This window comes from Merops nubicus, unplaced genomic scaffold (genome assembly GCF_000691845.1).
Source record: "Merops nubicus isolate BGI_N331 unplaced genomic scaffold, ASM69184v1 scaffold8637, whole genome shotgun sequence".
Classification (NCBI taxonomy): Eukaryota; Metazoa; Chordata; class Aves; order Coraciiformes; family Meropidae; genus Merops; species Merops nubicus.
Window position 1 is genome coordinate 973 of NW_008622255.1, and position 16,418 is coordinate 17,390.

Consider the following 16,418-nt stretch of genomic DNA (forward strand, 5'->3'; position numbering starts at 1 on the left):
GTCTAGTGTGTCCTGGGATGCAAGCTTCAGTTTAGGAGGTTTTTAAGCATTCAGTTTCTGAATACTGTTCAGTTTTACTAAAAATCCTGTGCTGAGTTTCTTGAAAATACTTCAGGGCTCTGTAGTGATTTGCCCAGAGACAAAGTGAGCACCGTGTCCACACAGTGACAAAACCACTCCACTTGCCCCAGTGCAGGACTGTGGAAGGGCAGGGTGGAATCACACTGGGTGCAAATGTTGACCAGCTGCTTGCTTTGTGGTTTGCACCCTAGTATCCTCTTCACCAAGTTTATCCAGAGCATTCCTGACAACCAGCTGGTGCGACAGAAGCTGAACTGCATGACCAAGGTCGTGGAGAGTGATCTGTTTAAACAGTTTGGTGAGTAACAGACTGGGGGCTCTGGGTTCTGCATGGGGCCAGGCACCCTTCAGAAAGAAAATGTCTTTCCATTTCACATGTTCTATATGTCAGTCATCAGTGCTACTCTACCATCAAATCTAGTTTTAGAAATATCCCTTGCCATGGAACAACTGAAACTTTTTTTGCAGTTCAGCCTTTATCAGTGTGTTCCTCAGGGTCCTGAGCCAGCGTGCTGATGTAGAAAGGCAGGAGGTGAGAGTGTGTTATTTCATGTAATACATGGAATTATCTATTAGGTTATTTATGACTCTAGTCTGTTAGTGGCAGCTCAAGTGGATTTAAGCATCTTTTAGTGTCCAAGATAAAGTTATGAGCAGAAAGCCACAGTGTGGTCCCCATGTGTACTGAACGCTGGAGAACTTCCCCAGACCAACAAGATGTGGTGCTCTGTTTAATTTTTCAGAATGCAGAGATGCTCTTCTGCCACTGCTCCTGGATCAGCTGAGTGGCCAGTTGGATGACAATTCAAACAAGCCTGACCATGAGGCCTGCTCACAGCTACTCAGCAGTGTCCTTGAAGTCCTGGATCGGAAAGATGTGGTGAGCATGAACTGTCAGGGGGGGCAACTGAGGTTAATTCTTCTTTAGAGAAGTTATGGCAGGGAAATGTTCACAACTTATGCTTCAAAGAGTTACAAAGTTCTGATTTTTACAGAAATTATGTTGCCTTGCTCTGCAGTTCTTTGAATGTCTCTGCATTTAAAGTACCTGTATCTAAACAGGAGCTGTGAAAGGTTTATTGGTGGCTATCACTACAGTACAAAAAGCAATTACTTTCATTTCTGGGGACCAAAATGTTCCTCCCAGCTACTTCGGTGGCTTGTTGAATTATTTGGAGCAAGTCCATGAAAGTATCTGGTTTCTTGTTTTCTTTGCTATGAAATAAAGACAATGATTGTTAGTCAGGAGAATGCAGCCGTGGAAATAGGTGCTAAGTTTCTGTGAAAAGGACAGTTTCGACTGAAGAGCTGCTCAGGGATAAAAAAGCCAAATCAAAGCCCCAGCTTCAGTTTAGCTGTGCCAGGATGAGCTGGTGAAGCTGGTACAGATCAGTTATGCCAGCTTTCCACCAGTGTATACCTACAGGTTTGGGATCGATTGCTTGTGTGTTCTACAGCTCCTTTTTTGCATCCTCTAGTAACAACTAACCCCTGTCAGGGCAGCCCTCCCATGCAGGGAGCACTCCATAGAACAGTATAGATTAAAAACTGTCTCAAATTTTCCTTCTTGTGGATCCCCAGGGCCCCACTGGTGTCCACATCCAGCTGATCATGGAGCGCCTGCTGAGGAGAATCAACCGCACGGTGATTGGGATGAGCAGACAGTCTCCACACATTGTGAGAGCCTTGCACTTCCTTCAGTTATTGCTTTACCATTTGTTGTAGTGGAATTTATTCTCCTGGGAGATTTCAGTGTGTAGCAGTGGTTTATGAAATCATCCTTCCGTTTCCTGCAGGGCTTCTGTGTCACTGAAACATGGCTTTTGGTGATTTTCTCAGTCCAGGTACTAGGATACAAATTGTCCTGCTCCAGCAGCAGTTTGAACTGAGTCACAGTTGGCTGTGATTTCAAGTTCCTTTGGGCCCCCGTGCACAGAGAATTTGGTTTCTGTGCAGCTTATAATACACAGGGAGTCTTTGCTTAAAAAAAAAAGCTCTTTTGTCACCTTGGCTGAATAGGATTAAATGCTGAGGGGTATTTCTGACTACTGTGTGGCTTCTGAAAAGGTATAAGCAAGTTGGTGTGTTTTAATTTGCCCTGTACTGAAGATACAGAAAAAGAGAAAAATCAAGAGCTGGGCATATGTAGCAATGTCTTATTTTGGTAACTCTCAGGTAAATTTAATGCTATTGTCAATGTGTCAGCCATGAGAATTCCACTTACAATTACCAATGTGTCAGCCATGAGAATTCCACTTGGCCATAGTAAACCTGAAAATCATGGAATCATTTAGATTGGAAAAGACTCTTAAGAAATAATGAAGTGGTTTGTATACATATATATATATTCCATTGTTCAGAAGATATGTTTTTTGTGTAAACTGTGATCCCTGGGGAGGTTTCATACTTGAAATGTAGAAAGTCTTGACTGGTTTGGGGTAGAGGACTAAACAGTGACAGAGACTGATGTCAGGACATGGATAAGCAGGTTTGTGATCAGTGGTGTTTGATTAGGCAGAACTGTGACAGTACATGCCACACTTTGAACTCACAGTGCTTAATACAGGGAAATAATCAAATGGTTTGTTCCTTTCCTAGGGTATTTTTGTGGCCTGCATGACAGCCATCCTGAGGCAGATGGATGATTTCCATTACAACCATTACATCAACACTTTCAAAACCAGGCAGGACATTATTGTAAGTAAGCAGGGCTGAGGGATTAGCTCAGTCCATAAAGGATTACACTCTGCTTCTGAAAGGTCATTCCAAGTTGCTGTATTCACTTTGGAATGACTCTGCTGCATCCACCAGCAGTGACTTCAGGGCAGCTAGTGCCACGGCCACTGGGGATATATTCCCATCACCCCAGCTGGGGACACACAGTGCATGGTGCTGACTCAGCAGAGCCTGAGAACAGCATTTGTAGCACTGAGTAAAAACACATTTTATTGAAGTCTGTGCCAGCAAAAAGTCAGGAACCAGAAGAGTGAACACAGATGAAAAGGAAAAGCATTTCCCCTCTGCCTCTTGTTGTATCTCTTTGTGATCCTGTTCTCTTTAATTCTTTCCTCTCGAGTTTAATTAAATGCTTTAGTGAGCAGCAATGCAAATAGCTCCCTCCATGTTAAAAACAGTGTACATTTCATAACCCCAAAGGCTTGTGGTATGAAACCAGGTGAAACATAAGTTTGGGTTTTTTTAGAATTAACAGCTATGTCCAGACTTTTCTCCAAACTGCCCAGAACAAGTCAGAACCAAACCCAGTATTCATGCAGATCTCTGGAGCATGACACAGCAACTGTTCTGGCTTTTTTTTTGTCCTTGTTCTGCAATTTAGAAGTGCTTGCTTCTCTAAACACTGGCTGGGGAGGAGCTGGGAGTTGTGTTCTTCCTGTAAAAGCCAGATCAAAACCCACAGGAGGGTGTTTGTAGTTCATTTTGGATGACAAGGTGATCTCTTTTCCCCTGCAGTTGGAATTCCTTGCATCTGTTGGGCAACATAGCCACCTACAGGACACACACATTTTTGTCACTTTGGCGTCTAAGGCTACTCAGCTACACTGTCTAGAGAGAGCACTCATCATCTAGTTTTGGAATTGCTTTTCGTATTACTCAGGGTTTTTTTCTGTGAAAGAAGCAAAACCAAAATCAAGCAGACTCAGGAATTCTCATAGTGTTCCTCAAGTAAATCAGTGAAAAGATTTTCAGCAGAGTTATGCAGCAATCCTGTGTCTGAGGAAGAAGAGTGCTAGGAAGACAAATCTGCTGAATTTTGGAAAAAGTGGATTTAAGGCAGAATTGAAACAAACTTTACACTGAGTGAGCCTCAATTCAGAATTTTTTCCTTTTCCTGAAGAGCAGTTGAGCTAATAGGAGATCATTGTAATAACTTAAGTACAAGGTAAAGGTTAAACAGGTGCCTGAAAGCTTTCCTGGAATGTAAACTTCAGACTGAAGCTCAGCTTGCAAGCTAAAGATGTCTTATCATACTGTTCTGCACCTTCTGACTCAAACAGGAGAATATTTATTTTGTGTTTTTTTGTGTCTATGTAAGGATTCTATGTGAAGGCAAATCAAGAAGGTGAATTCTGTAGCTAAAACTACCTAGTTATCTGCTTAAATAACAGATACTGGTCAAAATAACAATTTTTAACCTAATTTTTACAAATCCTTAAACCTACAGAAGCAAGTCTACAGTTGTGGTCGTGTAGTAGATGTTGATACCAACAGAACATTGCATTTTGTTTCACTGCAATAATTGTGGGGTTTTTTTGTTGTTTATTGTTGGGTTTGGTTTGCTGTGGTATTTTCAGCCCTGGCATTGCATCATCACTTGGTTGTTTTACCAGTGTTATAAGTTAATTCAGATCTTCAAGGTGCCCCATGTCAAGTCCAGACCTTTCCATCAAGCTCTGATTTAATAATGCCCAAAAGATTTTTACTGAGGCAGCACCAAATTTCTCTCTCCACATCATGTCACTTGCCAATTCTTCAGAGCAAGCTGTTCAGCACAACAGATTTATTTTTTATTCTGATGATCTTTGCAATCTTTCTCATGTGACCTTCTTTGTGTCCCTCTCATTTTGGAATGCTAATGCTCTGTCTTTGTGGAGAATAGAATCCATTCAGCAGGTCACAGGTAGCATCTATATCTGTAGAGACCACAATAGAGAGATCAAGAAAACACTAAACTAAGTGGGAAAGTGAAAATAGGTTCTAAATTTCCATCTTTATGGAAGATACTGCATAAGGCTGTTACACTGCCATCATTCAGACAGTTGGAAACAAGTCCTTTAATACCAATTTTGCATTTTAATCCAGCTTGTGCACCAGAACTCCCAACAACACAGCTTAATTCAAAACAGTAAAGACAGATTTAATTAAACAGATCAACATGTTCTCTGGAATTATTTCTCCTTCTGTAATTGAATGGATGAGATGTCAGAAATAATTTAGTTATTGGAATATACCCACACAATAAGAGATCCTTCTTAGGAGGTACAGTGTATTGATTGCTAATCAATGCAGTTGTTAATCAATACAACTGCAGACATTTGCATTTCCCCATGTTTTCACATGGACCACTATAGTCAGCTTGATGGGCTTTGGGTTTTCTTTTTCCAACAGGACTTCCTGATGGAAACATTCATTATGTTTAAGGATCTGATTGGAAAAAATGTCTATGCATCTGACTGGATGGTCATGAATATGATGCAGAGCAGGTATGTAGTTGCTCCTGGTTTATCCTTTGCTCCTGCTTTGGAGCCTTTCTGGTTCTGAGAAGGTCATGAAAGTGGCAAGTTGTTTGAATGCTGCAGTGGTGAGGACAGGCTAAACTTGAGCTACCATCTGGAATGACACTGCCCTGTCAGATTGGATGACCCAAAAAGTGTTTTGTTTTTTATCCACCTCCAGTCAAGGTTTCTTTTGTTCAGAAACAGAGGAATGGCTTCCCCTGAATGTCCCTCTGCAGCGGCAGAGGTGAAATGGCATTCTGGAGGAATACCTGTCTGGTCAGGGAGGGTCTGTTCTTGTCTCCTGAGCTTACATGTAGGAGTCATAAAACCAGAACTGCAATGTTACTTTTAAAAAGAGCCACTTTTTATTTGGTGGCTTTCTCTCTTTCAGGGTTTTCCTCCGGGCAGTGAACCAGTTTACCTCTGTACTCAACCGATTCTTCCTGGATCAAGCAAACTTTGAACTCCAGGTAATAGTTCCATTGTTTCTGGATGTTCTTACACAAGTCCCACTGTTACAAGATCCCTGGATATGGAGCATGGCTGTGGAAAAAAAACCACAGGCTTTTATAGAAAAGCAGCAGAACAAAAAGCAGTTCTGAGGCACAGAACTGTGGTTAGTGCAGCAATTAGTTGCAAGGCAAAGCAAGTGCTGCAGGCTGCCCAAGGTCGAGCTGAGCAGCATGCTGACGTTGGCTGGTTTGTGCTTGGCTGGTTAAGAACACAATACTGTGTGGATGTAGCCACCATCATTTCCTTGAGTTGGAAAGTACAAGGTAAAGAACAGAGAAATCTTAAGTTGCTGGATGCTTTTTCTTGCCTGCTGTGGCTGAGAACAGACTCATCTGGAGCTCACTGTTGGTACAATTCCTCATCCACACTTACCTGGGAGACTGCAGCTTTTGGGACTGTGTAGCTCTGTCATGCTGGCTGTTCCTTTTCCTTTGTCTTCTCCTGGTTTAGGCTTGTTTCTTTTCCACAGCTCTGGAATAACTATTTCCATTTGGCAGTGGCCTTTCTCACACATGAATCCCTCCAGCTGGAGACCTTCTCGCAAGCCAAGCGCAACAAAATTATCAAGAAGTGAGTTTACATGTTAAAATGCTGCCAGGCCTTTTTGCTTGCAAGAAAGCTCATTTGTACTGTTCCAGACACAGCCCATGCAATCTTAGAATGAGGTGAAGCATGCCATGGAAATGATTAATTAATGGATGGTGATAAAGGGAGGAGTGGTGGCTAGGACAGCTGTCAGGTCTTCACACTGTGGATATCTAAGTGTGGTCTGACAGATCCTCAGTTGTTTGAGCAGAACTTAAGCACCTTGCCAAAAGATTCTTTCCACTGTAAGATGTGTGACAGGAGGCTGGCCACAGTTCCCCAGGCACTACCTGGTGCAATTCCTCAGCCACTCTGTAAGGTGTGTAAGCAAGGATCCTAAAAACCCAGCAACCTTTTAGTCCCCTCTCTTTGCTTTTTCTGTGTTGAGAGCAGGAGCACTTCAGAGCACTTCAGAGGCATTCATCAACCCAAACCCAGTAATGTTTAGTAACTTGGCCAAATTCACAAAGACACTGAGCAGCTTTTACTTCTGCATTTAGCTGGAATCAAGTGCCTAAATATCTTTGTAGACCTTGACACAGAATTTTGTTAGGCCATACATAGCTGTGTTTGCCATCTTTTTTTCTGGAATATTGTCAACTTTAAGAAGCCTGGTAATTAAATATTCTTGCATTCTCTTGATGTCAGCAGTTAAAGCTTTAGGGAAAAACATCAAATACAACAAAATTCTGGGTAGAATTGGATGAAGCAGCAGGGCTGCAGCTTTATTCTGCTCTCAGGGAGCCTGCAGTCTTCTGTCGTAATGGCACGTGGCCATTCTCTTCCCCTGTGCACTGAGCAGTAGTGCTGGGCAGGGTAAGGAAGAAAATAGATGAGGTGGATATCTAACTAAAGGCCTGTAATGTTGAGGAGCTTCCTGGCAGACCCTTAGCAGGGAATTATTCTGTGGGGCCCCTTGCTATAAATGCCCAGTGTGTTCAGGTTTGTGTGTGATGGGCTTTTTTTAAGGAGAGGGCAATAGATTTTGTGGGTTTGCCATTAAATTTCTTCAGCAGCTTTGCAAAGGTAATTTCAGTGCATAGGCCTTTGTCATCTTTTTCTTTCTAATGCTTTTTTTCTAGGTATGGGGACATGAGGAAAGAAATTGGTTTCAAAATAAGGGATATGTGGTACAACCTGGGTGAGTTCCAGCTACAGAATTATCTTTATTCAAGCTGTGTTTCAAATCCTTCATTTCTTTATAAAAGCTGCTCATGTTTAATGTGGGGAATTGCACTTAAGGTTCAGCTGGTTTAAAGCACAAAATCTCTTTTCCTTAAATAGCTTCCCAAAGCTCATCTTCTTTCATGTCAGCTGCTGAGACAATTTCCTAGATTCCTTATAAAGGATGTTCTGCTGTATGAAGAACAAGAGGAGAATTTTTGGGAGCCTTTGTGATTTGTAGCTTAGCATGCCATTCAGTTCAGTTATTTTCTTGGCCTGTTCCTGAATTTTGGAGCTGTAACATGTTAATTCTACCCTAAGTAGCCATTATCCACCTAAAATAGGCGTTCAGAGCAGAATGTCTGTGTCTTGTGGTCTTTATGTGCTTAAACATTCAGCTGTCCAAATCCTGCCAGCAGGATGTATCTGACTTGGCCTTTCTTGCAGGTCCACACAAAATAAAATTCATTCCAGCAATGGTAGGGCCCATCCTGGAGGTGACCCTGGTCCCAGAGCCGGAGCTGCGCAAGGCCACCATCCCCATCTTCTTCGACATGATGCAGTGCGAGTTCAACTTCAGTGGGAACAGGAACTTCCACATGGTGAGGGAGCCTGCTGCCTCCAGTGCTGATGTTCCTCCCTGTGTCTTGGCCAAGAACTAGAAAAAAAAAACATTTAAACCAAACCAAAACAAAACCCCACAAAACAAATATTGTCCCGAACACTTTGGGAAGTTACTGTGATCTGTAGGAGTCAGGACTCTTCAGTTCCATCCCAGACTGCACCTTTGCATGACTGCAATAATTAATTCCTCTCTTTTCATGCCCTTCTGCACCTTCAGGTGTGGAAATACCCACGTCTAAATTGTGAAGGAGTTTGGAGACCCTAAGAGAATACTCTAAAAAAATGATCATGGAATGTTTTGGGTTGGAAGGGACTTCTAAAGGCCATCTAGTCCAACCCCCTGCAGGGAGCAGGGACAGCCCCAGCTAGAGCAGGGTGCTCAGAGCTTGGTCCAACCTCCCCTGGAATGGTTCCAGGGATGGGGCAGCGACCACCTCTCTGGGCAACCTGTCCCACTGTCTATTTACATTTATAATAACAATGTAAGTTCCCCCCAGACAGATTTTTGGCTGTAAATGTTAAGTCACTCTAAAGAAAACTGCTGAACAGTCAAGTGTTAGGACTATGTAGTTGCTTAGTTACTGAGTAATCCCTTATTAACTTCAAATTTGGCAACACATTTGTGAATACTAATGCCACCATTATAGAAGGGAGAACAGTGAAACAAAGGACACACATGACTTGTTGGGGCTACATGAGTCAAAGGACAGCAGGAAATGGGACCTGGATCCCTGAATTCCAACCCTGTGCTAACTTCTGCAGAGTTTACCTTTTATTGCTACTGAGGAAGCACCAGAAAGTAAGGGATGGAAAAGAGGAGCTTTGCTTTTGCCCTGAGGTTAAGTTTTCACTACATATTCTAAGGACTTACTCTTCCAGCTTTCCTCTGAGAATAGCAGACATTAACATCCCAGCTGGCAGGCAGGGGACACTGTAGCTGTGCTGTAGACAGTCTTCTCCCTGGAGATGGGCAGGAGCCATCCATCCAAAAGGCAGTCACCTTGGCATTTCAGGCTGTTGTCAAATGTGATGTGCATCTCCCTAAGCAGCATCCTCCCACCAGCTCAGACCCCAGCTTCAGTGTGCAGACAGGCTCTGTCTTCCCTCGGGGTCATTGGTCTTCTTGTGGCTGGCCCCAGGGTCTCAGGGGTCTTTGGAATGGGTAGAAGGAAGCAGGATGTGTGTGGCATGGATTTTCCATTCCAGTGGTGTTTGTATACTAGCTCTGGTTAGAACTGAGACTGTGTCCTTGACCTGCTGGCTCATAACAGAGGCTATCTTCATGGCTAGACGGATAATCACACAGGGCTTGGGTCCTGATTCAGGGGAAGTTGTTTTAATTAGCAGTCACACGTGTTTATGATGGCCAGAAGGTTGTGGCTTGACCTGAAGTGATGGTGGGAGTTCAGGAGTTTCTTTAGGATGAAGGGATGACTATCCTGTAAGCTGGCTGCTGGAGTGCTCCTCCATCCTAGCAAAACTGAACTGCTCATGGATGAGGGAGAAGGGGAAGAATTACCCCAGCACACGACTTTCCAGCAACTGAGAGAGAAGACTTGTATTTCCTTGCTCCAATCTTGTCATTTTGGCTTCTTGCCATTTTTATTCAGCTCCAGCAATGAAAGTGTCCAGTGTCTGATGGTGGAGCAGTTCAGAAACACCAGGAGCAGATCAGAATCACCAGCCACAGGCATTACTGACACTCAGACCACACTTCAGAGACATGCTGTCTATTTGATTGTGGGTTTTTTGCCTTTTCAGTTTGAAAATGAGCTGATAACCAAGCTGGACCAGGAAGTGGAGGGTGGCCGAGGAGATGAACAGTACAAGATTTTGCTGGAGAAACTGTAAGTTTTATGAAGAACATGGAGGCTCTTTTTTACAGCTTAGGTGGCAATTTTTTTAATGCAAAGAAACCCTAATTCATTACTCCAGTGGTTAGAGAGACAGTGCAGTTAACCATGATCTTAATGCCATACAGGTATTCTGAGACCAGTTGCCTCAAAATGATGCTTTTATTCTGGAGCAGCAACTTGCCCAACTCCCCTGAACTTGGAGATGAAAATCTAGAGGCAGGTGCCAAACTGCAAGGGGCTTGTAAATGGAAAAGCTTGGGAGTGGGAGCCTCAGAGCTAGTGGCATCAGAGCCTTCTTTCAGCACCAGGAGTAGAACCTGGGTTTCTGATCAAGGCAGGCTTTGACTGGGGTATGTCAGGGCTGTGGGTGTGGTGTGCTGCTCCTTGGCACTGTGAGAACTGTTCAGGAGACGTGTTTGACTCTTGCCTGAGAGACCGTGGGTGATTTACACTGAACCACAGCTCAGAACAGTCTCTGAGTGTTCCCTTCTCTGTCTCTGGGTCTTCTGCAGCCTCCTGGAGCACTGTCGGAAGCATAAATATCTGTCTGCCTCTGGAGAGGTGTTTGCTTTTCTGGTCAGCAGCCTGCTGGAGAACCTGCTGGACTACAGGACCATCATGCACGACGAGAGCAAGGAGAACCGCATGAGCTGCACGGTCAACCTGCTGGTAACTGCACACCACAGAGGTCTGGACAGTCTGGAATCAGATTGCAGGGCTGGATCTTGTCTGCATGGCAGTCTGAAGCCCTGAAATACAGGCAGGAAAGGTGGTTAGCTGATAGTTGGGTCAACAGGGGGTAAGGTCCTTGTTCTGCTGCAAAGAGCCCGTGTAACTTTGGACAAATCATTTTCTTGGATTTAACCTTTCTCTAGAGGTGGTAGCAGCCCCACTGCATGTGAAAGGGATGGTTGCAGGGATATATGCACCTAGGTAGGCAAAATGACAGCAGAGATCTTTGAAATAGTGACAGCTGCTGCATAGGTTACCTGTCTAGAGATGATTACACAAGTCCATGGCACTTTACATCAGAAACATTTGAATTTTTCTCTTCTTAACAGAACTTTTATAAGGAGAAGAAACGAGAGGACATTTATATCAGGTAGGCTGTTTCCCTCCATGAACCTGTACAGAAGCATTTATTTCTCTCAGTGCTCTGCACACTGCTGCAGGAGTCCTTCACATCAAGTCACAATTCCTTTTCTTCTCCTTAGGTATCTGTATAAGCTCCGGGACCTGCACACAGACTGTGAGAACTTCACAGAGGCAGCATACACCCTGCTCCTCCACGCAGAGCTGCTCCAGGTATTGCACTAGAGCCAGTTTTAGTTCCCACTCTCAGGGTATGAATTTTAAATGAAATGCAAACAGTAAACAATTGGCTTTTTTAGTTCCTTTTTTCCTAATGTGACTTTGCATTATCTAGGTTCTGGTGGTCACTGAGCTTCAAAATAGTGCATATTGCCCAACAGCTAAATGGACAAAATGTTATTTATCCATTTGTTACTCTTGATGCAACAGTGCTGTAATGAGGTGGGAGAAAAAGACCATGTTCAGGATCTTAGTAGAGTTTTTTTCCACTTCTGTGTGAACAGGGTGAAATGCATTAGTCTGAGCCATCTTAATTTGTCAGCCTCTTCATGCCTGCCACAGATTAATAATTGTACATGTTCAGTTAGTGTCTCTGCATAAAGCCTTAAGCCAAAATCACACCAGTTTTGCAGATATAATTAAACTTGTATTAACATTTTAAAGTGATTTTTAAATACAGCTAAAATAAAATTGAACAAGTTCAGATGAATTCTTAAACTGATTAAAAATGAACTTTTAATATAGCAAAAAAAAAATCATAGACTCATTAAGGTTAGAAAAGGCCTCTAAGATCATCCAGTCCAACCATCACCCAACACTCCCATGACCACCAAGCCATGGCCCCAAGTGCTGTATCCACACATCTTTTGAACCCCTCCAGGGCTGGGGACTCCAGCACCATCCTGGGCAGCCTGGGCCAATGTCTCACCACTCTGCCAGGGGAGAAATTCTGCCTAATATCAAACTGAAACTTCCCCTGGTGCAGCTTCAGCCCATTGCCTCTCATCCTATGACTTGTTACTTGGAGAAAGAACTGAAGCTTCGTGGCTGCTCTCGTGTAGTGGCAGAGCATGATCATCAGCTGTTTTCCTGAGCAGCTGCCTGGGGTGGTTTAAGGATTTACTTCCTGGCTGCAGGTCTGAGATGCAGGGTTTGTGTCTGTGTTCCTGCTTTAATTAGCCAGCAAACTCAGCTCATACCATTGCACAACTTCCTTGCTCTGCTTTTGCATTGCTGGTGGGTTTACCTTGGATGGGTCCCTGCAGAAGGTGAGTCTAGCCACTGGAAGGGTTTGTTAACCTCAGAATGTTCCAGTTCTCTCAATGTTGCCTTTTTCCCCTGTGCCAGTGGTCCGAGAAGCCCTGTGTGCCCCACCTCCTGCAGAGGGACAGCTACTATGTCTACTCACAACAGGAACTCAAGGAAAAGCTCTACCAAGAAATCATCTCCTTCTTTGACAGGGGCAAAGTGAGTGTCTCTGCAGTGTTCTCACAGCTCACTGGTAATTGTTTGGCTTGGGGAATGGAGCTGGCTGGAGCTGCTTTCAAGGTTAAAACCAGATGTGGTTCTTGATGCTTCAGCCTGGCTTTGTGTGTCCTGGTGATAATTGAATTCTTCTATTTCCTTCTTGGTCAAAAAGCATCTGAAAAATTAACCCTGTTAAAGGTACTGGGTGGGTGAGAAAGCTGCAGGTGTTTTCCTTTCTTCTTCTGGGTGATGGCTTTTGTCAGGTCTGCACTGCAGTAGCTGTGGCTTGTCTGGCTGGGGCTGAGCTTGGGTTAAGTTGCACTTTGGACAGATGGTTCTGTTTGGGCTAGATGAGACAAACCCAAGTAACTAGTAATGGCATGAGACAAAATGAGCTTAAATTGTACCAGGGGAGGTTTTGATTGGATATTAGGCAGAATTTCTTTCCTGGCAGAGTGGTGAGGCCTTGGCCCAGGCTGCCCAGGGAGGTGGGGGAGTCCCCAGCCCTGGAGGGGTTCAGAAAATGTGAGATGTGGCACTTGGGGCCATGGTTTGGTGGTCATGGGAGCGTAGGGTGTTGGTTGGACTTGATGATCTTAGAGGTCTTATCCAACCTTAATGATTCTATTCTCTTCTAAGCCTGATGCAGGGATGAAGTGTTAGTGTTGGAGAAGACCACCTGGGCTTCTCTTTTGATCTGATCCCTTTCAGATCTACCAATGCAAAGGGCTGGGTGACTATAGTAATTGCTAAAAATGTGCAGCATGGAGTCGTTGGGAAGCTGGCAGTGCATTAAGGGGCTGCCCAATGGAAATCAGCTGAAGTGTTGGTTTACCTGTCTGTGGGAATGAACACTTTTAACTGAGCCTTTTATTTTACTTGTGCTCTTCTTCCCCCACCTGCCTCCTTTCACCCTGCATGGAGATGTGGGAAAAAGCCATTCAACTAAGCAAAGAGCTGGCTGACATGTATGAAAACAAGGTCTTTGATTATGAGGGACTTGGTAATCTCCTGGTAAGATTTCTTTTTCTTTCTCCATTTTCAACAAGCTGCTGAGTGCTTATAAAATACATTTATGTTAAGGAGAAACTGACATAACCCCCAGGTTTGGAAAGCTTAACATTAAAGGAATGTTTTCATAATGTTTTTTAAAGTGGGTGGTTTCGACCTTGTAATTAGCATGACAATATCACGGGCATATGTTCAACATTCTTAGTGTTAATTGAGTAAGGTAACATCTGCATGGGGTACTTTCAGGCCCCATAAATCTCATCACCTTGTTATTTGTGTGGTAAAACTGTAGTGTATGAACACACAGCTACAGAATCATCTTGGTTCTGAGTTGTGTGTTTTAGTGGTTGAAGATGTAACCAGATGGTCTTTATGTTCTTTCAATATAAGAATCATCTGCCCAGTTTTATTTCTGCCAGTTCTCTGACATTTGTCACCATTTGTGTCTGCTCAATTTCAGAACATATTTATGTTTAATTTGTGTTGCAGTAGTTGAGGATTTCAAGTATCCTTCTGAAATCCTAAAAACACATGGCACTGCTCTCATGTCTGCAGACCAGGAAATGAAGTTGATTCTGGCCCAGACAAACCAAATATTTAACCAAGTAAATGGATAAGTATGAGCTACTGTATGAAAAACCACGTGTAAAAAGCGTTCTGTAGGGGAGGACTAGTGGATCAGGAGTTGTCCCTGGGAATGTGAGCTACACTCTGACACTGTCCTTGAATACTCCACGGTGAAAATGTCAATGACTTTTCTTTTTCAGAAAAAACGAGCCACTTTTTATGAGAATATTATGAAGGCCATGAGACCTCAACCAGAGTACTTTGCTGTTGGATACTATGGTCAGGGTTTCCCTTCTTTCCTCCGGGTAAGGATTCTTCAGCATTCAAGTTCTGGAGTGGTGGGTGCCTTAAAATTCACAACTTTTGCAGAACTTCCAAGAACATTCAGATGCTAAACTCTTCTCCCTTTGAATGCCACCAACATATCTAAGTCCTTTAAGTATTTCACAGCATTTCAGCATATAAAAAGAGACAAGTAGAGACCAGATTTTTTGTGTCACCAGCTTTATTAGTGTGTTGCAATAGAATTTGTTAGATAATTGGTATGTTATGTGGACTTAAACAGGATCTACCTTTTGTATTTGTGCCCTATGCACTTCCTCAGAAATCTGATTGTTGCTGTTAGAAAATGTTTAGCTTGTAAAGAACTTACCTCATTGCATTTCAGCCTGAATCAGCCTAATTTTCAGGACATGGGTCATTTCAGTGCTCGAGCACATTGGTGAGAGTCTGTCCCAGGCAGAAGAACTCAAATACAAAGATGCTTCCTGTCTGGGACTGCTGCTAAGCATTGCTGGGTCTGTGCTAGCTCTGATATCAGAATCCAGGACAGTTTAGAAAAATGACTGGCCAGGCTTTGCTGTTCAGTCTGTGGTGCAGACCCTCTGTGTATTCTGGTAAAGGCAACTGAAGAGAGTCTGGAGTGGCACAGGGGTAAAACTCTTGTCTCTGTGCATAGGGAGATCCCTCAGTCCATGTGAGTTGGTATAGTTGTACTAGCAGTGGGCTGGCAGGGAGTGTGCAGCTCCCTGTGGTAAAGAACTTTCCAGCACATGTTCTACTTAAAATTGGTCCTCTGCCTGAGATTTCATCTGCTGCATGTGGGAGTGAGAACTCTGGAGCTCTGGAAAGCATGAACATGTTCAGTAACACTTGTGTGGAATAAGGAGACTTCTAGACCAATAGGAGGTTCCACTGCAGGACCTTGCTCCTGAAAGCTGCTGCTTAAAATTGGTCCTCTGCCTGAGATTTCATCTGCTGAATGTGGGAGTTCTCAGAGCTCTGGAAAGCATGAACATGTTCAGTAACACTTGTGTGGAATAAGGAGACTTCTAGACCAATAGGAGGTTCCACTGCAGGACCTTGCTCCTGAAAGCTGCTGTGTTCACTCCAACCTGTGTTTCTTCTCTCATGTGTTCTGACTGTCTGTTCAGCTGGGAGACAACCCATCATATAAACTACATCTCTGAGACTACTCTGTCTGTCTGGAAAACTCCTTCTCATGGCTTTGTTTAGTGATAATTCTCTTTTTTTTCTGCTACCCACAGAACAAAATTTTTATCTACCGTGGCAAAGAGTATGAGCGAAGGGAGGACTTCAACCTGAAGCTCTTGACCCAGTTTCCTAGTGCTGAGAAGATGACCAGCACTGCCCCTCCAGGAGAAGAGATCAAGTCTTCTCCTAAACAGTGTATCTTTTGGTTCTAATGTGTTTTGGCACATTCAGGAGGCAGATCCTCCTCCTAGAATAACAGGATTGGCAAACAACAACAATAAGCAAGGAACTTGTAGGTTGTAGCTCCAGGGGACTTGGAAGGCAGGCACTGGGCATGAAGATGAGGCTGTGCAGAACTGCTGTGGTGAACTTACACTGAAAAAGAGAGACAGCTTGATATTGTCACAGTTAACAGAGTTGCTGTTAGGCTGAAACCTTAACAGATTGCAGGTCAGGATTTCTTGTGCTGCCTGCTCAAGCAGGTGGTGCTGCCTGCTGCACTACAGGTGGGATCCAGTTTGGTATTTCGAGGTGAAAGAGGTAAAAGACAGGCAGTAGAAGTGGGATAGAAAGAAAGTGAAAGTATCCTCTGAGGCTGTCTTCTTGCTTGGAGTTAACATTGATGGAGCAGCTGGGTTGGGGGGGTTTTGTTTGTTTTTTTTCTCCCAAGAAGTCACTTTGTAAGAAGTGTGAAGTGATTATGTTGATGAAAGTTGTTGGGGGAGCA

At 43.6% G+C, this 16,418-nt stretch overlaps 1 protein-coding gene across 1 annotated transcript in view; it reads left to right on the forward strand.

Annotated features, from left to right (window-relative positions):
* Positions 1–272: 272 nt before the first annotated feature.
* Positions 273–16,418, forward strand: part of DOCK5 (dedicator of cytokinesis 5) — a gene marked incomplete at its 5' end in the record, with an annotated part of 29,265 nt that continues 13,119 nt past the window's right edge. The window contains 17 exons of the mRNA XM_008944714.1: positions 273–379; positions 825–961; positions 1,663–1,758; positions 2,680–2,778; positions 5,209–5,303; positions 5,710–5,788; positions 6,301–6,401; positions 7,499–7,557; positions 8,028–8,182; positions 9,966–10,051; positions 10,573–10,729; positions 11,122–11,162; positions 11,275–11,365; positions 12,500–12,619; positions 13,544–13,633; positions 14,398–14,502; positions 15,745–15,886. Of these exons, the coding sequence (XP_008942962.1) occupies positions 273–379; positions 825–961; positions 1,663–1,758; positions 2,680–2,778; positions 5,209–5,303; positions 5,710–5,788; positions 6,301–6,401; positions 7,499–7,557; positions 8,028–8,182; positions 9,966–10,051; positions 10,573–10,729; positions 11,122–11,162; positions 11,275–11,365; positions 12,500–12,619; positions 13,544–13,633; positions 14,398–14,502; positions 15,745–15,886 (1,760 nt within the window). The remainder of the gene's footprint in view (positions 380–824; positions 962–1,662; positions 1,759–2,679; positions 2,779–5,208; positions 5,304–5,709; positions 5,789–6,300; positions 6,402–7,498; positions 7,558–8,027; positions 8,183–9,965; positions 10,052–10,572; positions 10,730–11,121; positions 11,163–11,274; positions 11,366–12,499; positions 12,620–13,543; positions 13,634–14,397; positions 14,503–15,744; positions 15,887–16,418) is intronic.